Genomic DNA, 23,013 nt, shown 5'->3' with positions numbered 1-23,013 from the left:
CAAATGTGTCTCTTCGCTGCGAGCAGATGTAAGCAGTTGGTTGCATGTTGTAAATAGGCACCATAATGTACATGTTTGGCTTTTTCATCATGACAGATTGCCCTCTGCATATGCAACGCTGTGAGAATATGGTCGTCTCAGCCTCCTTGCCACGAATCATAATACTCTGAAAGCCCCTATAAGCCAGATAGCAGCTCCTGAATATTTTAGTCTGTTAGGAAAATGTTTGCAGTGCCTGCTAGTTTTGTCAGTTTTATCCTACAAGCTTGGTCTAATTTGAGTACAATACGAGTGGAATCAAGAGGACGAGCCTGCTCAATGGTGGAGGAGCATTTTACCACCAAAAAACCATCACAAAACTCTCCAGTTTTCATGTGACCCAAATTTTTTCTTCTCCTTTCTGCTGACTACTGGAGGTACGTCATCCAGATCTCCTCATTTCAGACTCTGGGTGCATATGTGTGTGTGTGTGTAGCGGCTGGTGGATAAGATGATTATCTCAACACACTCGCAGAGAGACACAGACAGCGAGAGACCACTTGGCTCGCGATTGGTCAGCCTCCCCAAATCTAGAGTATTGAAGAATGCCCCGCACAAAGGCGACCCAAATCACACTCGTTATCAAGCAGACAACGGTGCTGTAGCAAAAGATGACAGAGATGACGACGGGGATAATTTGTCATCCGGCGCATTGATTTCCCATCAGGACTCGGACAGCGCGACGGGGTATCATGGGACCCTTTAATCTAGCATGAAAGACACGGGTAATCCTTGTCGGAGGATTACTCCCGACCAGTACTCTCTCTCTTCGCATATTCCAACTTTGGTGTACATGTGCTTAAGTACCAACCCACCAATCGTGATCTATCCGTGGCTCCGTCACTCATCCTGAGTCTTAGCGGCGAGAGGGGACATGTTTACTCTCGACTCCAACCGCAACCGAGAGGATTTAACAGTAATAAAAACAGAACCTATGCAAGCTTACATCCTGACCTGTTACTCCAAACACACTGCAGCAGCCGTTTCTGCTGCTGAACCCTCCATTCACACAGTAATAACATTATGCTACAACATTTACAGCCCATGAACAGCTCAGTTCTGCACAACACAATGGACCTATGGATATCAAAGCGTAAAACATTGTGGACTCATTTTTTACATTTCAATGCAACCATGATAACCACATTTGCAGGAATAATCATAAACATATAAGCAGCTTGGAGCCCTGCATGTGTCCTGCCTGCACAGTGCTGCCGCATCGTTCACAACAGAGTAACAACACTGCAGAAATCATATAAGAAGCAAGGATCCTTACAAAGTGTTGTTGTTTAACTTCATGAAACAGTTTAACTGTTAGGGAAACACGCTTATTGTCTCTCCTGCCGAGAGTTAGATGAGAAGATTGATAACACTGTTGTTGTGTGTATACAGTAAATGTATAGCTGGGGTCAGCAGCCGGTTAGCTTAGCTTAGCATTAAGACTGGAAACAGGAAACAGCTAGCCGGGCTCTGTCCAGGTAGCAAAACCCACCTTAGAGAACCTCTAAAGATCAATAATTAGCACTTTTGGTTAGCTTATCTTTCTAGGCTTAGCAGGGGGAAACAGTTAGCCTGGCTCTGTCCAAAGGTAACAAAACCCACTTGACAGAACCTCTCAAGCTTAGTAATTAATATTTTTGGACTATTATTGGCTGGGACTAGTTGCTAGGGTTTGCTTATCTTGGCATCAAGACTGGAAACAGGGGGAAACAACTAGCCTGACTCTGTCTAAAGGTAACAAAACACACCAAAGAGAACCCCTAAAGCTCAGTAGTTAACATTTTGGGGTTATTTATTGGCTTGGACTAGTTGCTAGGGTTAGTTTAGCTTGCCAGGGCTATCTTCGCTCAGCACCAAGACTGGAAACAGGGGAAAACAGCTAGCCTGGCTTTTTCTAAAGGTAACAAAACCAATCGAGAACCTCTGAAGAGAACCTCTAAACTCAGTATTTAACATTTTGGGGTTATTTATTGGCTTGGACTAGTTGCTAGGGCTATCTTAGCTTAGCACCAATACTGGAAACAGGGGAAAACAGCTTGGCTTTTTCCAAAGGTAACAAAACCCATCGAGAACCTCTCAAGAGAACCTCTAAACTCAGTATTTAACATTTTGGGGGTATTTATTGGCTTGGACTAGTTGCTAGGGCTATCTTAGCTTAGCACCAATACTGGAAACAGGGGAAAACAGCTTGGCTTTTTCCGAAGATAACAAAATCCACCAGAACCTCTCAAGAGAACCTCTAAAGCTCAGCAATTAATATTTTGGACTATTAATTGAGTGGGACTAGTTGCTAGAGAACCTGCAGAGACTCTTAACACACGGTCAAATGACACAGATATGACAAATGAGATACTTAATCAGCTTATAGGCAGAATTTGTTATCTTCCCATAGAGCCGGCAAGCTGTTTACCCCTATTTCCAGCCTTTGTGCTAAGCTAAGTAAGCCAACTGCTGGCAGTAGCCTCATATTTAGTGTACAGACATGAGAGTGGTATCAATCTAATCATCTCGTTTTCGGCAAGAAAGCAAAGGGTATTTCTCAGAATGGTTAACCATTGCTTTAAACAGAAAGTACAATCTTAAAAAGGTGCAGTCTTGCTCGTTGTACAGCAAAACAAACTCTCAAATGATGAAGGAAAAAGAAAGAAGTTGATCATCTGGTAGCCTTAATCTACCAATTCTACAAGGACAGCATCATCCTGAACGTACAGAGCATGTGAAGGAACCTGATTACAGCCCAGAGATACCTTCAAGTGCATACAGGTGTGACAGCAAAGTTAGAAAGACTTCAGACATCCTACTAAAAAAGTTGCTCCTTGCAAATTTTCAGAGAAACGATCCAACCACAGAATCGCACATTACAGGAGCGAGATAGAAAAAAAATACTGTTTAAATATGCAAGACGGAACCTTTGAAGCTCCATCCGCAATTTAATCAGTTAATATTTAAAGCAGGGATATTCTTTATATAAGGCATTTGCATGATGGGCTGCATGAGTTAGGAGGGAGGGTGCTGGAAATGAAGACATGAAGTCTGGGGTATTATGTGGAGGGGATCTTTATCCACTTGCAAATTTTTATCAGGCATCCCGTTGATCATTGGTATTCAGAGGCTGCGCTGCCTATAATAGCTTGTCAGACAATAAATGCAGCAACATTTTTTTCTTCCCATGGCCGCCCCCCCGGGGAATAGAAATCATCATTACGTTGAGTTTTATTGGCCCTTCTCTCCTCCTGCATCTTTACCTAACGACATCTTATTCTTCATTATCTTGGGCACACATTATCAGACGATATAATGCGGTAGGGGGCTCGCTCGAGTTCGGATTCAGATTTTGTTTACATGACCCGCAAACTCGTTCAATTCCGCAAATGTAAAACCTCTTTTTTTTTGAGGGGTCCGGCTTGTTTGTAAAGGGATTTGCTCGCATTGTTTCAGATGTTCTAGTGGCAGACACAGGCCTCTTGTTGTTCGATCTAACAGCTCTGGAAAATGACAGGCATTTGTTCGTGAAAAAGAAACAATGGAGCATAAATGGTTAGAGAGCAGGACAGAAAAAAAAAAACTCTTACAGCAGCCAAAAAAACAGACAAAATAAGTGAAATTTTAGGGAACACCTACACAGTCGCACACTGGTTATCCTCGCTTTATCGCTCGTTTGACCGTTACCAGTTTGCCGAGGCGAAGCCATGAGAATGAAAACTACCGCAGCTCGGCACTCTGCTGATCATTAACCATGTAGTCTGCAGCTGGAAAGAGGAACTACAGCCTGTTCTGATAGTGTGTTTGACCTGTGAGCGAGGACAAACATAAATGCATGAGAAACCTGCGGCGACAAAGTCCACACACACACACACACACTGTCACACGAAAAGCAGAAAACCAAACGTCATTTGACCAAACATCGCAAGAAAAACTCCACGAGACACGTCGAAAGTAAATGTCATTTCACAAAAAACAGAAATAAATGCCCCGGAGGAGTTATGCAAAGCATATTGAACCGTTATATTTCCAGCGGTCACACAATCACACAAATATGCAGAAGAGGCTGATGCCAAGACAGAAAGCAATTCTTCCTTTTTCTCCTGAGTAGCTTGTCAGAAGATTGAGTCGTCCACTCCATTCCATTCAAGGCTGCTTTTCATATCTGAGTGCTTCTCGGCACAGGCCCTTTACTGCACTTTAATTAAGGTTTTGTATGCATTATACAAATAGAAAATGTTTAAGAGTGCAGAAAGGCGCACATTAGATGGCCCCCATCTCCCTTTCAGGAAAAAAAACAACAATGTTTCTCAGTCAACAGATGGTATTTGCTCAAATTATAGACAGCAAATGAGGGCTATGGTGAGATGCTTTTTTTCCCCGAGCCCATTGGCAGTCCATTAAAAAAACCAGAGATTGTGAGCGCGAATCCACCGAGAGACGAGGAGAGTGACACGGAATTAGGGATGGTCGCGCTATTCATCGGCGGCCAAAATCCAATAGAGTTGGTCCTCTGATCGTTACATGAAAAGTATCTCCAGCAAAGCATTGTAATTGCCTCACACACGACCAAAAAAAGAGAGCTTTCTTCCGTGATCTAAACACAAGCGCAAAGAAGCCTTCCCAGTCAGATGGTACAGCGGACTACAGCCCCCTAATTGCTTTGATTCTGAACAATATGTTTCTCGACGTATCTTGGGAGAGACGGTTACCTCGGAGGGGAAAAGGGTTCAGCGTTCCGAGCGTGTCTGCCAGAATGAACCGCTTTCAAGCCGACCACCTCTGCCTGTCATCTTCCCTCAGACGCAGAGAGAAACAGAATTACTGGGGCACTCAGACGAACGCGCGAGGAAATGGGCCAGTGCTCAAAAGTGGCACCGTTTGTGATTTTTGCATATGCTGAATGAGGCTAAAATATACATAAGTGAGACATTAATTCCCGCTCCGGTCTCAAGTAGCACAGTTTCAGCCCCAGTTTTTCGAGATTACATCCCACGAAATCTCATTTTTTTCCCCGCCCCAGCTAGCTCTCCATCTCAAGACGCGTTGCACGGGGTTCATGACAGCATAATGGACAAAAAGCAAAAAAAGGGGACTATGTAAAGCAGAGCTAACCCTTCCTTTACGTTTCAATAGATGCTTTCACAACATCCGGCGAGGCCACACCGGAATGATCAATGTCCAAAATAAAACAGTAATTGCCAACCTTGTAATGAAAATGGATCCCTAATAGATATTTCTCATCAGCGGAACCTGCAGCCCGGCATGCAATTACCTGGAGTGTTTACAAGCCATTTCAGCATCATATTTTGTGTTTTCAGACACCTAGGCTAAGGTCATTACTTAATTAAATGATTATTCTGGGGGGAAATGAATACATGTTTGGGGGAAAAAAAAAAAAAAGGCAGGAAGCTACAGTGATGTCTGCATCATACAAAAATTGGCCAGTTAGAAATGCTTTCATCAGTTAGCGCTCTATTTTCGGAACATGCACACGTTAGCTTTCAGACATTGTCAACACGGCGTAATCACAGTCTTATACAGAGGAATACCACTCAATCTGAGAATAAACATGGCGCGATCCTGTGGACTTTTATTACCCACAGGCCTTGAACAAGCTGATGAAGCGTTTGCATGGAAGTTATGGAGAATATTTATGCATTCTTAACTTTTCAATTCCATTTTCATTTCCAGTGCAGCTGCACTTCAATGTGACCTTAGCAACGTGAGCGAACGGGACAAACCGCCGTGTCATTTGTGGCTACGGGGTATAGTCATTAATCCAGAGAGGTTTCTGCCACTATTCCACATGGGAGTCGCATACATTACATCTGAAATTCAGTGGTATTCCCCTTTAACACGGATTGAAAGACTCGCCAGGGTGAGTGTGCCCGTGGATATATTCATGGAGATTATTCCCATTAAATGTCAAACAAACTTCACATTCAATGACAAGGTTTAGCATACATTCTGTTTCGACGAGCCGTCCCAAGGACTCGAGTGACAGAACAGATTGTGTTCCAGAAAAAGACACATTTGAAAAGTTGTATCACTTTTCTCATACAACATAAATGACACACAAAATCCTTGTAGAAACCAGCATTAGCCATTTGAATACAACATATGGACATTATAACATCTCAGCAGAGAATTTTTTGGGATTGTTTTAAGTGTTTTGTCATGAATTCAGGTGAGGAACAGACATTTTTATGACCACGTGACCAAACATTTCAAAACACCACCCGTGACTGCACCAATTCTGAACGGAGGGGGGAGCTTTGCGGATGTTTCCCAGCTGCCACTACGGCCGCACGTGACGCGATCTCCGCCCAATGAGAGGGATAAAAACAAATGTTGTAAAATGGAAACTTTTTATTTTCAAAAAAAGCAACAGATTACACAGTTAACTTTCAGCAAATGCAATCCTAACTGAAACTGTACTCACATTCGGGACTTCAAAAATGAAAGACTCACATACTTACACACAATCTATCTATAATATACAAAAAAGAATACATAATAAATATTAAAATGGCCACAAGAGAAAAAAGTAAGTCATCGAAAACAATCAGTAGAGAGCAAATGTAGGGAAAGTAGAAACAAGACGGTGTGCCTTAAATGTCTTTTTTTTTTTTTGTTCTTTCTTCCTTTTTTTTTTTTGTTCTTTTACATTTTTTACAAATTGTGCAAGATTTCATACTAAGGCTCTGGTCTTGAAGTGACTGTTGTCTGATCCACGCAGCACGCACGCTCAGAAACGCACACACATGCACCCACCGATGCACGCACGCACGCACGCACGCACACACTCGCTCACACGCACGCACACACACACTCCCTGTGCTCTGAGCACTCTGTGGGGTGTAGCAAACCATTGCAGAATAAAAATGGGCTGCTCAGTGTATGGCCTGTGATGCTCATGGGAGTGGACCAGCTTTTAAAAAATGGACATGCACTTCACATTGATGTGATAAAGAAAAAGGAAAAAAAAACTCCCCTTGCATCTATAAAAAAACGACTTCTCAGGAGTGAATGGAATAAAAAATAATTTAAAAAATAATAATAACCCAACAACCAAGAAACATGACAATATCATAACCATTAAGGCAAGAACACCTGGAGTGGCATCAGCAATACTGTAACAATATGATAGTGTTTAGGTACATGGATATGATTAAACATTTAACTACTTCTTCAATGTCTTTTTTAAGCACAAGGTTGTTCTTAAAAGCAACGTCTTTTGAAAATCCAAACATCATTTCATCTTTTTTTCCTCTTTTTTTTTTTGTAAAAGGTGATCAGAAAAAGAACAATGCCAGACACTAGGGACATATGGGTCGTAAAACTACAAGAAATCATTTCTAGTTTTTAAGTTGCAACTTCAAAAAACCACACATTGTAAATCCCCCGTCGTTAAAGCCCCCGCCCCCGGTAAATGAAAAAGATATCACTTACATTAAAACCATTTTATCCTCTTGTGATGGTGTAATTCCAACAGTCACCAAGTTTTGCTTTACTTACAGCGATTGTGTAGTCTGTTGCAAATTAAAGCATTCATTGTTTAGTTTGGGGGAAGAAAAAAAAAAGGGAAAAAAAGAAAAGTTGTCCTTGCAATGCAACTGTTGACCAAAAAAAGCATCTTTACATCTTCTTTTTAGTGCAACTCTTAAAATGTAAAACATTTCCAGTGACTCCTTGAGAGGTATCATTTCTTTGTTTTTTGTTCTTTTTTTCGTTTTCTTTTCATATTTATGGATTTCACACCTCACAGAATAACGCATCTTCGAAAATATCCAAAGCAAGAGGTCTTGTTTTTATTGTTTTGTCAATTTCTTTTTTCTTTTTCTTATATATTTTTTTTTTTTCAACTTTTTGCTTCTCTGCATTGGCATGGCCTTCCACAACGTCTGTTTACTAGAACATAAACACAGGAGGGGCATCCAGACCTCCTGCGTGTATTCCCATTTCCCTTCAGCCTCCATGTTTGATACGTTTTTGTACTCAATCGCCCCGGCGGAGCCTCGTGATTGGCAGTCCACCTTCTACCTCTGAAAAGAAGGGTTAGGAGGAGGAGGAACAGGAGAAAAAACTGGAGGGTGAAGAGAAGAGAGATAGAAGAGAGAGTGCGCTGTACAATGGGAGCAGGCCCAGATCAAGATCAATCAGGGAAATAGAGACATAGATGAGAAAAAAAAAAAAAACCCACAGCAAAACCTTCATATAACGCAGTAGGGTTCCCTTGGTAACCTGGATTTTCTGCAGTAGAGGAGTGTGGTGCTGAAGCAGCGCCGGAGCTCCCTGTTGGAGAAGATGCAGATGAAAGGATTGACCCCAGCCTGGGCAAAGCTCATCCACACGGCTGCCGTCAGGTAGCCCCCAGGGACCACGGGGCCCCTTGCAAACACCCGCCAGTAGCAGGCGACCAGATAGGGCCCCCACAGTGCCAGGAAGAAAAACGTCATGATGTAGAACATCCTACTAATCCTCTTCTCTGTTTTGAATTCATCCAATACCAGTAGACGCCTGCGGCCCGCTGCGTTGCTGTTCTGCCGGATGCCCAGCAAAGTAGGCGGGGTGGGGCCTCGGCCGAATCCGGCCAGCCAGTTGGCCGCCGCCTGCCCGCTTGCGCCTGGCCCGTGGAAGGTCCAGTTCTGGCTGACAGCAGGCACGAACTGGACAGGCTTCATCTTTCGACGGTCGTGGACGAAGAAGATGAGCTTGAGGTAAACCAGCTGTGTGGCCAGGAGGATGAGAGCCAGCAGGAGCATGAAGCCCAGCGAATCATTCGCCCTGAAGGAACGGTGCTGGAACGTGCACTGGTCCTCCTCCCGGATGAAAGAGTACGTCCCTACGTCCAGCACCGGCGGGAACGCCATCGCCACGGACAACGTCCACACCATGCAGATGACAGCAAGGCAGGTCCAGAAGGTCAGCCTCTTGGTGTAGAAACGGTGATGTGCGATGGCAAGGTAGCGCGTGACGCTGACACAAAACAGCATAAACGCCGTGTGGAAACAGGAGAGCACACCCAGGAAGGCGATCACCTTGCAGGTCAGCGTGCCATAGGTCCAGGCAGATCCATTCTTGACCGAGGTGAAGACAAAGGGGAAGCAGATGGCGGAGCGCAGGATATCAGATGCGCACAGGTCCAGCAGGAAATAGTAGGGCGCTCGGTGCAGGCTCTTGTCTTTAACCAGCAGGATGGAGATCAGGAGGTTTCCGACCACACCGACTCCGATGATGAAACCCAGAGAGGTCAGTTTGAGGAACGTGGCGAGAGGAGAGACATTCTGCAAGATGGTGTGGTCCCCTGCATGGCTATAGTTCGCCATAGATGGAGGAGGGATCATAAAGATAGCGGAATAGCTTCAGCCAAGTATCATGATCTAGAGGTGGCAGGGGGAGGCGTTAGATCCATTTGGCGGCGTGTTTTGAAGAGGTTTCCAGGCATGTAGGCAACCTCTCCTCTAAGGCATCCTTTGTTCCTTTGTCTCATCACACCTAAAAAAAAATATCATCCACCCATCAGCATTCAGTCCCATACAACAGCTGCATTGTTTTCAACTGCACTTGCACAATCTAGACTAGTGATAAGCAATAATTTTCCCTCTGCCTGCCTGACATCCAGTTATTTATTTATTTTGCATTTTAACATTTAGAGTGGCACACTGAGCGAGGGGGAGCTCTGCTCCGCTCTCCTCTGCTTGAATACTTTTGTCTAGATACAAGCAGACAGACAGACAGACACATAGACAGACAGTGATGGAGCTTGATTGGATAAAAAAAAAAAAAATCTGTTATTAAGAATTCGGCATTTCCTGAACAAAAGCGCTGATGGCCAAGAGCACTCTCCGCCAGACTCCATTAAGAAAAGACGCATTTTTACAGAAACAGGGTTAGAGCGCAGAAAAGGGGGGCTCGGTTTGGGATTAATTTGGAGATTTTGAGCGCTGTGAGACATTAAGGGGAGTGCGGTCCAAAAATAAGCTCTTCTTCTTCTGCTGCTTGTTCTTGATCACACCCTACACCCTGCAGAACAGAGGACGGCTCCTCTGAAAGCGGCGGATGCCTCGAACAAACTCGCCCTGCCTTTATGCCATTGTGGCAAAAAAAAAAAAAAAAAAAAAAGATCGACGGCGGGCGCATACATAATAAAGCATCCGTGTTTTTGTCTGATTAAAGGTTAACTGGATTACGGCTCTTAGCGTTAATAAGCGGTGCTCTCATTAGGACGTTTTTTTTATTGAGCCAGCCTCCATTTTACCAGATCATGCTTTCAGACGAGTTATTAAGCAGAACACAGTTTAATTCTCACACTAAAGCCGCATTTCGACATCATTTCGCGTGTTAATGCGCGGGTGTGATTATCAAGCCAGGATGGAGGTTTGAAGTGACAATAACAAGCCTGCTGGTGGTAATATTATGGGATGTTCAAGCCGACACATAGTCTAGTTATATCTGATTTTAACAACACTGGTCGTTTGTGCCTACTTACGTGTTTGAAATGCGTCCTCCCCGATCGTCAGTCGAGTATTTCTTTCTTTCTTTCTCTCTCTCTTTCTTTTCTTTCTTTCTTTTCTTTTTTTTTTTTTTTTTTTTTACGCGCGACAGATTTCAGCAGAAAACACAGCGCGTCAAAACCATCGTCCTTCCATCCCGATCGGCCGGGCGAAGCACAACACTGTGGCGGATCCGTACGTCCATTAGACTAGAATCATTTCCAAGTCCCCGGCTATGAATTGCCCAGAATCGCAGCCACCACACAAGACAAGGCCAAAAAAAAAAAAAAAAAAAAAAAAAAAGAAAAGGAGAGAGAGAGACGGAGAGAGAGATAGAAAAGAGAGAGCGAGAGATAGAGAGAGAGACAGACAGACAGCCGATCACAAGATCAATCAAAAATCCATACCTGTTGATAATCCGATTTCGTTTCCCTCCCGGACCTTATTTACATTGCACAAGTCGGGGTTTTTGCTGTTTTTTGAAAAGCCTGATTTGTTGCCTGCCCCCTTTTTTCCTCCACGGTGAATATCCTACAGTAAACGGAGCCCAGTGCGCATGCGCCCTGCATCCCTATTTGTGATCCAAGACGCGTCTTGTCTCTTGTTGCAGCAGCAGCAGCAGCAGCAGCGGCTCCCTCTCTCTCACGGCAACATCTGCTCAACGGGGCCGCTGCTGGTCGTTACAGCAGTAGTTATCATCTGCCCCCCCCCCCTCTGGTAACGTGGAATGTAACGGATTACTTTTTAATGCGATTGATTTTATAGTCCCGATGGAAAGGCATGTTTATAATGATCAGATTGAGTTTAAGAAAATGTGTTTTAAATCACGAGCAGGCCGAGATAAAATCGAATCATGTTTAAATCAGACAAAATCTAAATGAGGTTCTGCACAGGCTGGCCGTATCTCCTTTATTACACGATTCTAGCCCCCTCCTTGCTCATGTTTCCCTCATCAGATGTATTTAGCAGCAGCATTTGTTACTGTCAACATTACTCATATACAATAGCTCCCCGCCTGCCTCTCATCATGCTCATACATGTTGCACTCCACAGAAATGTCGACCATTATGTACAAAGCGAGGGGTTAAATCAGGCAGCCTAGTTCACCTCAAGCTAGAACGACTTCCCCTGTACTGTATATGCATAATTGACGAGCACTTTGCGCACTGTTGTTCATTCTGCCCGAGCGGCATCATAAATTCATGGGATCTGATTTCTCAGCCATGTATGGAAAGCTGTGATGTCATGAGCAGTGTAACAAGTGAATGATGTACACACTGAGACGTTGCTTTTGTATCTACCTGGGCTGTAAAACATGAATATTCCTGATCACACATGTGGGAAGTGTGTCACCACTGTGTCACACAGCAGGGGACAGTGTGAGCCGAGAGTCAACAAGTGCAGTCAGATGTGGTGGCGCAGAGACTGAGTGATTGCTCCAAAAGAAAAGTGTTCCTGCCCTCCGGCTAAATTAAACTGAAAGGCCTTCGTGATTTTGTGCACGGCCAAATACTTCCTAATGAAACGCCACTCATTTTGGCGCAGACCTTGTAATTATTTTGATGTATCATCATCCCAAGGTTAATTAAAGATCTTTAATCATCAGTTCAATCATCAATCACAAGTAATAAAGTTGATCATTTTTCTGTAAAAGTGAGTTTTATTGAAAATAACGTTGGTTAAAAATAGTGAAAATCTCATCATATTCGCTCCACTGATGGGAAGTACTGCGCTGGAGTACATTTGTTAAAGTCCTCGTGCTTTACTTGAGTATTTGAATGAATTGCTGCTTACTTTTTGTGATGGAATGTAACTAAATACATTCAAGAACTGCACTTAAGGTTACTATTTACTCAAATACTTTTACACAGTTGAAATCTTGTGGTATTTGTACTTTACTTGAATATTTGAGTAAGTGTACATTTCCACTTCTTTAGCTACTTTGCAGATGACGATTCTACATGAAAAACATTATAAACTGATAAAACATAATGCCTTGCCAAAGATTAAACCAGCCATTCCTTCCTTTTTAGCTTGACTCCTTACAATACATCGGTGTGTGGTCGGGCCCTATAGTGATGGAATGTAACTAAGTACATCTACACAAGTACTTAGGTACAACATAGAGATATTGCATTTCAATTTACTTTATACCTCCACTCCACGACATTGTTTTTTTCACTTCACTACATCTATTTGATTACTTTTGATTAGTTACAAGATATTTTGTAGATTATATGCTGCGTCAGAGCCATATTTTTAAATGAATTTATTTAATCAGATTAAAGAAAACAAATAATCTGAAAGTTCAGTAGGCTATATACAGTACATACATGTAAATATATGTGTCATTTACTTTTACTCAAGTATGACTTTTGGGTATTTATTTTTTCGACATTGCTTACTTTTACTTCACATTTCAGAGATGAACACTGGACTTTTTACTCCATTACATTCATCTGACGGCTAGAGTAACTGGTTACTATGCAGAATTTGACATTAAACCAGTGGGTCCTTGTCGATTCTGGCTTGTGACCCCTTTACAGAAAGCAGTGTCTACAAGGGGTTCCACCTTGTCATGGCCTGTTAGGCGTCTAAAGAGACCAATCCTCTCTAAACTCCTCTTCTGGTTTGATTTAAATTAATCCCACAGAGTTAAAAGTGTCAAATACTTCAGGGAAAAAGTTAAGCTTACTAAATTGTCTGAAAAATTGCATAGAGTTTGGTGTAGCAGAACTTTTTTCTTCTCACCTGCCCCTACCTCGACCAACAAGAACTCAACAGTATTAACAATCAAATAACATCACACATCTATGTGTCAAAAGGGGGAATGTCCTACTTTTCATACTTGAAGTATATTTTCTGTATTTCTACACTGTTATATTGCAGTTTTTTAGGATCCAGTTACTTCTTAAACCACTGATTTGCTCTAGGTTCAACATTTCTGTCAAAAGTAAACAGCAATAATAATGTTAATTTGGCCCAAAGGTGAAGTATGTGTGTGGCTACCTACAAATCTGCATCACAGTCTGCAATTAAAACCTTCTCAAAGTATGAAAAGTCTCGTTTGAGCAAATCCGGAAGTTGATCTGTTCCACATGTGGGCATTAAGGCGCTCTGAATGACAGAAAAGTGTGATTATACAGCAGATTCTTGAAGTATCATGCACACTGGGACTTGTGAAGAGCATCAGATGAATCAATTTATTATGCCCAAAGCCGCTGTCACACATTCAAAACAGCAAAAATCGCAACAACAGCTCAACTCATTTCATGTAACCACACTTCTTTAGATTATTGTGCTTCAAACAATGGCGATGCTGTGCTGCACAGTGCAGACATAAAACACATAAGGGAATCACAGTGATCGCTCCAGAAAGCGTGGGGGGGGGGGAACAATATGCGCAATATGCGAAAATGCAAGCATCCTCAGGAGAATACAACTGAATGTAACCGCAGCAGTCTTTTCCATACAGAAGGCAAGCTGTGTTTGGTCTCTTGATCTCAGCAGTGCAACAAATAACAGTTCCTGGTTCTGGACTTCCTGGATGTTCCCAGTCCACGTGCTTCCCGTTGCGCATTATCCCCCGTAAGGCACGTCTCTTATCAGTCGCTCCGACACAAACCTTGTGCCAAAAGGTGCGTATCAGGATCATCCGAGAGGTAATAATGCGGCGGGTGACAACATGACGGGACGGTGAGAGTCTCTCGCCTCTCATCACAGCTGTCCGTTCCGCTTCCGTGCGTACCAGCCGAGGCAGGCGCAGAAGCCCACCACGGTCAGGATGGTGCCCAGCAGCAGGGCCAACGCGTCGCCCGCGTCGTACGCCTCCGCCGGGGCGACCAGAGAGAGCAGCAGCAGGCAGACGACGGCTGCGGCGCTCGGAAGTTCAAGTTTGGGAGCCATGTTGAGCTTTTCACGCTGTGGCTGTCGACTTTCGGGAAGCCGGGTGCGCCTGCGTCACAGTCAGATGACGGCCGGACTTCCTGGTGCGCTCAGCCAATGGCAGAGCAGCTTTATTCTAACCCTCCTGAATGCTTTTTTTTTTTTCTCTTAAAGTAGATTCACTTTTTATTCCAGCGGCACAGGAATAAATGCACAATTCTGTCTTTTTTTTTATTGAAAAAAAAAATTCAATCTGTTTCCTAGTCAGACTAATTATTCTGCAGCGAGCGGATGGGTGACACCGCTGCTGCGATCGGGCTGACAGGCCGTCACTGCTTCTTGTCTCTCCCGCCCCCGGGCCCTGCTATAAACAAAGGAGACTCTTTTACATCCGTCAGGCTCATCAACAGCTCCTGTCTGAGGCTTGATATCTCCTCTGAAGACAAACACGTGTTGACACGCGCAGGCTATTACTGTATGTTGCGTGTGAAACTTGTTGGTCAAGGTCAGATCATTGGAGGGGGAAAAAATGCCACGAGACAAGCGTTCTCCTCGTGGTTCGCGAACTTTCCTTGTCCACGATTTGCACAATGTTCCGCTCTCTTATCTCCGCTTCCGACCCGGCTGTGCCGTGCCTCGCTACGCCCCCGATCTCCTGAAACATGTTGAAATTGCCTGAAATCGGCGTCGACGCGATGACTAAACATCTCGGCTCGCGCTACAAAATGTTTGGCTTGCAGAGTTGTGTGTGTGTGAGCGTGAGGGCGGGGTTGTGTGCTCTCCTGGGGCACTTTGCCTGTAATTTAATTAGAGCGCACAAGCCAAAGTAAAATATTGACCTTGTAAGGCTGCCATACCTCTGTACCTGCCTGCTCCGAGCGAGGAGATAAATAGGCGCAGGTTCCCCCTCTCCGCTCGCTCTTTCTCGCTTTTCTCATCGTACACACTCTCTCTCCCGCTCCTGCTGTCTGTTTGGCAGTCGGTCTCACACAGACACAAGTTTTTTTGAGCCTTGCCTGATCTCTTTGGCGGCCCACATGTCCATTACCAGCGCCCCCGAAGAGCTTCCTGTTTAGAAGATAAATAATAAGACAGTAATTTCGTACTGATTCCCCAAACTAAAGTAAGTTTCAGCTCTTAATAGCATCATAAAAAATCCAACTCAATAGATGTTTTAGCCATCAGAAATGTCCCCCAGACTCACACTGTGGCAGCTACACCAGCAGATACACACAGCAGCATCAGCAGCACTTACCCTGGATCTCGGCGGTGGAGGTAATTGATCAGTGGGAGGATGAGAGAATATCCAGAAATGAGAGTGTTTGTCTAACAGGCCAGGACAGTGACATCAATCTTCCCTGCTTATGCGTTCTGCATCGTAATGCGCTGCTCGTCACCTGAACGTCCCTAAATTTGTACACCGAAGAGACAGAAAAAGGACTCATTCTGCCTGACGAACTTTATTTTCGAGACTTAATTTTAAAGTCGAAACCGACATTTGAATTCTTTTCATTCTTCTGTGAAAGGAAACAGTAATGATACTGCAGCTACCGCGCAGACTTTTCCTTTTCTCAAGGGGATAAAAAAACGTTTGTGGAAATATGACTTTACGGAGACATCGGTGGCTGCTGTGAGCGCCTTCCTTTCATTCATGCTGACGCTAATTACATCCTCTTAGCTTCCCTCATTAGAGCTAGCCAGCTAACTTTGTTTGGACCTTCTCAGGCTGAACCCCAGGCACGTGCACAGATGACTAGAACCCCTCTTGTGCCCTCTCGGCTGGTTTAATATAACTTTTTACTAATATAATGAGGAAAACAAACATTACTGTCAACAAAAACAGACGCATTATCAAAACGAGGTCACTCCGCCCCTCCTTGCAATTTTCATTTGTCAATAAAAAACAAGACTTGGACCACTTTTTGTGGACTAACTTAATTTGCCATTGTCGGGTGGACTCCACTTTTCATTTATCCCTGAGACATTTCTTCCCCTCAGTGCCACTTCCTGCCAGGAATGAGCGGCGCACCCGGCAAGGAAGGCGCGCCATAAAAATGTCCGTCTCAGCCTGTGCTTGAATCCAGCATCGATATATTAAATCTTGTGCACTGTGTGTGTGTGTGTCGGCATCATGTTTCTGTGACTGGTGGTTGTCTCACAAAAAAAGAAAAGCTGCGCTCCTTTCTGTTTAATCGAGACAGTCTTCAACAATTTCAGTATCCAGTACTTACAAGACTTTATCCGTCCTCAAATATTTTAAAGGCAGGATGAACCGCAGAGGCCAGTTTTTAGAGGCCTTGGTTTTGTAAAGCATCATCCATTCTCAATTACTTTCCACAACAGTGAGGACAGAGCTCCACCTTTACCAACCAGGCACAAAACATCTCCCCCTGAAGATTAATTATGTTCTGAAATTGGTTTCTCTGAAAACACAGAAAAGCTGACCCTTTAAAGCAATCGTGGCTTTTGTAGTGGTTCAGTGCACCATCCATAATGAATTGTACTGTGAGGGACATGACAAATGGATTTTCCTGTGTCTTTTGTGGCGGCGTTGGAGACGTTGAAATACTTAAGAGGCCCTGAATCAACACCGAAAAAAGAAAGAGAAGGGCAGCTTGGTCGTGTGTAACATAGTGTTGGACCACACTGACTCACACACTGTTAGGGACGTGGGATGAGCTTAAAAAAAAAAAAAATCACAAACCTGCAACAGATGAATGACGCAGTGTAATTATCTATTCATACTGGAAGCTGAGAGGGAGTCTGAGGGTGGATGCTCGACAATCACGCATCTGAGTGTTACGCTGACAGTTGCATAATGCTTTAAAGGGTAATCAATTCATCCTTGCGCTCGCTGCTTTGTTTTTGCGGAGACTCGGAAATTTGCTTGAGATAATTTGTCACAGTGAATATTTAGTCCTCTTTTGCTGTCGTTGTGACGTCGTTGCGCTCGGCGCGCAGCATTCGCCTTCACTCTCGGTGCGTTCGAGTGATATTTGAGAGAGCGGCAGTGCATTCAGAGGCTCGTTGTCAGAATATCAAAACCCAGAATAAACCACTGATGGTGCAGGAAAAGCTTATGTAAATGTTTTGGTTTTTTTTTCCTTGGCTGAATAAGGTCACTGTTGAGCTGCTGATTGCCAAGTCTTAGATGTCCCAGAAGCTAGAAGAAAGAGAAAACAGTACCTGCCAAAGATGTTTCCTTGCTGCGATTGATCTGTTTACTGAAATTAATGTTAAAGTGATGGCCGCCTGGAAATTAGGAAAGAAAAAAACAAGTACTTTCTGATCCGTCTGATATTTATTGTAGGCAGGCTCGTTTCAAACATCCTTTTCAAGCCGGAATTCAATTTGAAAAGTTATCGATGTTCCTTTGAAAACAGTCAGCGGTGATGTTTCTAAAGATCTGCAGTTTTATGGGCTGAGTCAACACGGTTCTGAAAAGCAGAAAGACCCAACACAACTGCATCACCCGACAGGGTTCGTATGGTAAAATGCGTCAGCTAACAACAGCTGACTTAAACATCGAGCCGACACCGAGCAGGATTCATTTCATTCGGAGGGGTGAGAGAAATATCTGGCTCTACAGCTGCTAAATACTCCCACCTTGCGTATAACAGCCTGGTAATGTCGTGTTGCTTTCCTGCTAGAGGTGGCGCCGCCTTGTTGTTTTTAATTTAGGATGGATGTGTAAGTTCATTAAAACGGAAAAGTTGGAGGCTGCAACCAGTGGAGTTGCCCCCTGCTGGCCATTAGAAACAATGCAGGTTCAAGGCACTTCTGCATTGGCATCCCTTTTCAGATACCGCTATGTCCATTTCTATAATTACAGTCTATGGAAAAACCAAAACAAATTCTTGTAAGATGCTAAAAAGCTCCATAAAGCTGAGGGGACCTGCACGGTCCTGAGATCATTTTCTGTCAGGCTTCTGTCGTAATAGTGGTCTCCTTGCGATTTCCCCAATGGAGTTTCTTACGGTAATGAGTAGAGGCATAATTAATGCCTGCAGCGTGTAGCAGCACAATTCTAAATCAGCGTTAAGCTTAACAGAGCAATGTGTCAAATATATTTCAAAAATAAAATAGCCTGAAACAATGTCTACCAGCTTATCAGAGTGATATATTACACAAAATGTGAAACTAATCATAAAAAAAACAAATTACCTTGGTTTACAAAATGATAACTATTCAACAGTCTGGGTCCTTCACATTTTTCACATTTCTAGTGATGAATCTCCCACAGTGTATTTTCTCTTTCTATAATAGATTGTGTTTTGCAGAACTGTTCAAATAGATTCAGCTCTTCAGCATCTGTTTTACTGATGAGCTTCTCCGAGACAAAATAGATGAACGCCTTGGAAATAGATGGAAAACTGCACTGTCCTGATTGACTCAAGGTGATCAAGTTTTCCTCAGCCGCACACTAATGTGTAGCCTGCGTCAAATATGGCCGACAGCTGAGTACATCACAGTTATTCATGGCATGTGTGCGTGTGTGCATATGTATATGTATATGCATGGGAGATTGATAGCTCATCACATTTCCTGTCATGGTGTAAATGTCACCTCTGTTGCTCGCGATGATGAACGCAATCATGTGGTTGGTTCATCATCTGCCGTGTTCATTTCTGTGGAAATACACACACACACAAACACACACACATTATAAAGAAAAGCCATAGGTGTCACAGGTTCGAAGACGGAGAGCGTGATTCATTGATTTGACGCTTCAGTGTCTGCTGTCCATTGGATGTTCTCGGAATGGGTTTTGGAAAATACACTCATCTGCCTTCTTGCCGAGGCCGAGATGAAAACGTTGATACCACTTTCAAATAAATATAAAGCCTTAGCCAGCAGAGGGCTAGATTATCTTAGCATTAAGACTGCAAGCGAAGAAAGACAAAGCTTGCTTCTAAAATTCTATACTAACATGCTAGGCTAATCTGTATGCTAAAACAGTATGCAAGATATTTTTGTCCAAAACATTAATATGAAACCAATGGGCTATTTGAAGGGAAATATTACATAGCCTTAATATTCCACAATGCATTGCCCAGTGACAACAACATAACAGACAATGGTGGAAAGTCAGCTTCGCGGTAGGCTAACGTCAATAACACTTGAATTTAAGTGCAAGAATAAGATTTCACTTTGCTAGCCTAATATCATTGTTTGGTCACACCATTGTATGTAGATATGTCGATACACTGTTGTGGTTGCAATGTTTACTACAGAGCTAGCTAACGTTGAGAGGCTAGCATTAGTAACGATATGTAATGTAATACAGAGGGGAAAGGGTATTTCAGGTATGTAGCTAACGTACCAAGCTAATGTCGGAGGTTACCTCTCTTCCTTTGTGTGCTGAATCTCAGGAAGAAAAAAAAAAGTTCACATATTGGGTATGTAGTGCATACTATACGTGTTTGTGGATTGGTTTGTCAGCAGGATTACACAAAGACTATGGATTACCCACAAAACTTGGATGAAGGATTGGTCTCGGCTCAGAATACACCCACCTCACTTTCGGTATGGATCCAGATGAATCCAGACATTTTTCTCACTTTCTTTTGCACTCCGAGTTAGGGCATTTTTTCTTAGGGAATAATGCATAGATCTTGTACAAAAGTACAGAAGGGGACTGCCCCTGCTCTGCTGAGTGCCATTGTAGTTTGATATTTAAAACACAGATACCAGATGGATACAGGAGAGTGGTAGCCTATCAATCTTTTCGCCTATCTCTCAAACTATTCCTTAATCGCTGCATAGTAATGGCCACAGTGGTGCTTTTTGATTCTGACAAAACAAACAACACCAGAAAAGATGGAAAAGGCATACCAATTATTAGTACAACAATTCGCACGGTGCAGTTTAACCTCGTCATTGATTTCTACTCTGATTAGCAAGCACACACTAATTTGTTGTTACTGTGATTGTTGATTGTCAGAAAAGAGTCCTTGAAAATTCCAGTGCAAGAGGTGTAAAAAGGGTGTGAACAGTTTGATTAAGGTCAAGCTAATGCTGCTTTATCAGGGCTGGAGTGACTGATGTGATCCGATTCATTTGGCAGCTCTAAAACACTTTTATCATTAGAAATACATTTGTGAGGTTGTCACATAAAAAACATTAATAGTCATTGTAGGCTGGCGAAAATAAATGAACAAGTTGCAACAAAATGAGTTTTGTGTTGCGCTTTTCTATGATCAGTCTACTTGTGATTCAGATTTTCTCAGTTTTTCTGGCTTTTGTCGGTGTGTTCTTCCTTTTTAAACATATATGCTGAATGAAAAACGGCATGAAAGAATGCAGCCAATCAATGAAAGGAAAAACATTTCTGGTACCCCGTTAGTGGATGCACCTCTCTCGCCCATTTAAAGTGCATGGCTGTTGATAAGTGCATTATCAAACAGGCTCATGCTCACTGCCCTTGGCTGTTGCCCTTCGACAGCTGAGGGAAGAACGAAATAAAAGACAAACCATTCCGAGCATAATATTTTGTTACTATTACTTTACACTCACACAACTTTTTCAGACAAATAAAAAGAGCGTATCCAACTATTGGACGTATCATTACATTTTTAGCCACACTAGCAGCTCCATCATCAAATTTCCAAATTTCATTTTTTTCCAGTAAACATTAGCCTCAGCTCTACTCAGTGTTTAGTGTTCATTCGCAAATGTTAGCATGCTAACACGATAATATGAAATAGTGATCATGGTAAACATTATACCTGCTAAACATCCGCATGTTGACATAGTCACTGTCAGCGTGTTAGCATGCTGATGTTATCATTTAGCTCAAAGCTCCATGTTAGTGTCCCGCCTTACAGAGAAGTTATAGCATGCCGTACATAGGTCCTAAGTCTTGTGTCAAAATAATCATCACCATCAGTGTGCCCATTGTTCCGTTTGCACATTATTTGGAAAATCCAACAATCGAAATAATATTCGGATTGATCATCCCAATGCCCCTCTGACTGGCTAGTGTTCGTTGATTGGTTGGGGTTTGGGTTAGATGGTTATCATCAGGGTCGGAGCCAATCAGATGCAGAGTAGTTAGTAAAACATAACCCAAGGAATCAGAACAATGGCTCGTCGAAATAATGGCATGGTACCATTTATGCAAAGAGTCTCAAGAAGTCTACCATGAGTGCATAGCCTACATTTCTAAGGCAGTATGAATGGTGGGAATTATATACTGTGTAGCTCTGACTGTGTTAATGTTATGTTATGCTCTGTGCAGACCTTAGATTCTTTTGTTTGCTGCCATTGGCTGTGTCCTTTTCATTCTGGATTTCAAAAACTGTGTGCGAGGACGGACACAAAATAGCCGCAGTGAAAGAACTGCACTCTGAGATCAGGTGAAAGTGGAGGAGAAAAGAAAAATGAATAACCTGGAATGAGGGAGTTATTACAGCACAGTGAAGGAGAGAAAATAACCTCAATGTGAACAGATGCCGCAGCATTCATTATGATTCTGAAACATTTCTAAAGGTGCGCCCACGTCAGATACAAACTTGTTCTGCCAAAAATATGCGCCCCATGCAAGGTATATTTAGAAGAAAAATGCTCCACTTGATTTTTTTCTTATTCTGTATTTTAGCTGTTAGACCTGTGCCACAGCGCCGCTTGAGCTTGACCCCCGTGCCGCCTGTTCTCTCATGCATCATGTCGAATCACAGCCGTAAACAACCTATTTAGTGACCTATTTATCTGGGCCAATTCTGCTGGCTCACTCACCCCAATTACTTTGCCGGTGGAATGTCTATTCTGGACCACTTCACATTGGTTTACACTTAAATCGATACTTCTGCAGAACCAGAAAGTGCTTCCATGTGGCAGCCCTCTCAGCATCCCCTCTCATGGCACTTTAAACATGTTATATAAGATAAGGGCTGTGCAGGGAGAGTATGTGGCTGCGTATTCTTAAGGGGCAGGGAGAGGAATTCATGTTACCTATTTTATCTTTTTCGTTTTTGCTTTATTGCTTTAATGAGACTTGTCAAAGACAGTAATTCGTCAGGAGCGTGTATCTCAATGACTGCCAGACAGAACAGAACATTGTGTGTAACTGTGTGTCCTCATGTGTTCATAATATTATGCACTTTTCCGAGTGCAGCCTCCCTGGCTGAAGAATGCTTCAGGACGTCAGTTCCATTTACTTATGAAGTTGTACCAGTGCATTTTCTGCAATTGAGCCGTCAGCGGCTGTCAGTCAGGGGAAATTAACGAGTCTGCTGATTGCACTGCTGGTAATTACAGAGTGCAGCTGGAGCAGTGCTGTGTCAAGCCTGGGAGATATTTTAAGCTTACGTCTGTCCTTTCTCCCAACAGCCAGGTCAAGTAATGCTCTACAGAGGATCAGCTCCTCACTGACCGCAGGCGATATCTGTAACCAACAGGAGTGCCCATAGTGGCAGAGAGACACGACGCTATAACCAGAGAGACACAGGTTAATTTCTGAACCTGTGAGTGTCCTTCGGTGAGACGCTGCACTCTTACCTGCCACTACAAGTCACTCTTGATAATCTTAAGTTTGAAGCTTGTAATGATAGATAGCTAATAATAGTGGGATAAAGTAAGTGTGCAATTTATTGATCCCTGAAGGGGA

The 23,013-nt window shown here is 43.1% G+C and overlaps 1 protein-coding gene across 2 annotated transcripts; it reads right to left on the bottom strand.

Moving 5' to 3' along the window:
- Window positions 1-6,373: 6,373 nt before the first annotated feature.
- gpr85 (G protein-coupled receptor 85) lies at window positions 6,374-11,149 on the bottom strand. Of its 2 annotated transcripts, none has more exons than XM_084346530.1 (2): window positions 10,928-11,149; window positions 6,374-9,522 (listed from the first exon to the last, which is right to left on the bottom strand). In XM_084346530.1, exon 2 carries the CDS (start codon window positions 9,369-9,371, stop codon window positions 8,238-8,240), a length of 1,134 nt encoding a protein of 377 aa, XP_084202656.1. In that variant the 5' UTR covers window positions 9,372-9,522; window positions 10,928-11,149; the 3' UTR covers window positions 6,374-8,237. The 2 variants fall into 2 exon arrangements, with proteins under 2 accessions (XP_084202656.1, XP_084202657.1); XM_084346531.1 differs by lacking the exon at window positions 10,928-11,149 and adding an exon at window positions 10,517-10,904.
- Window positions 11,150-23,013: the final 11,864 nt, after the last annotated feature.

This window comes from Pagrus pagrus, assembly GCF_965226575.1.
Source record: "Pagrus pagrus genome assembly, chromosome: 23".
Classification (NCBI taxonomy): domain Eukaryota; kingdom Metazoa; phylum Chordata; class Actinopteri; order Spariformes; family Sparidae; genus Pagrus; species Pagrus pagrus.
The sequence above is the reverse complement of the archived record's forward strand: the minus strand, read 5'-3'. Positions and strand labels throughout refer to the sequence as shown.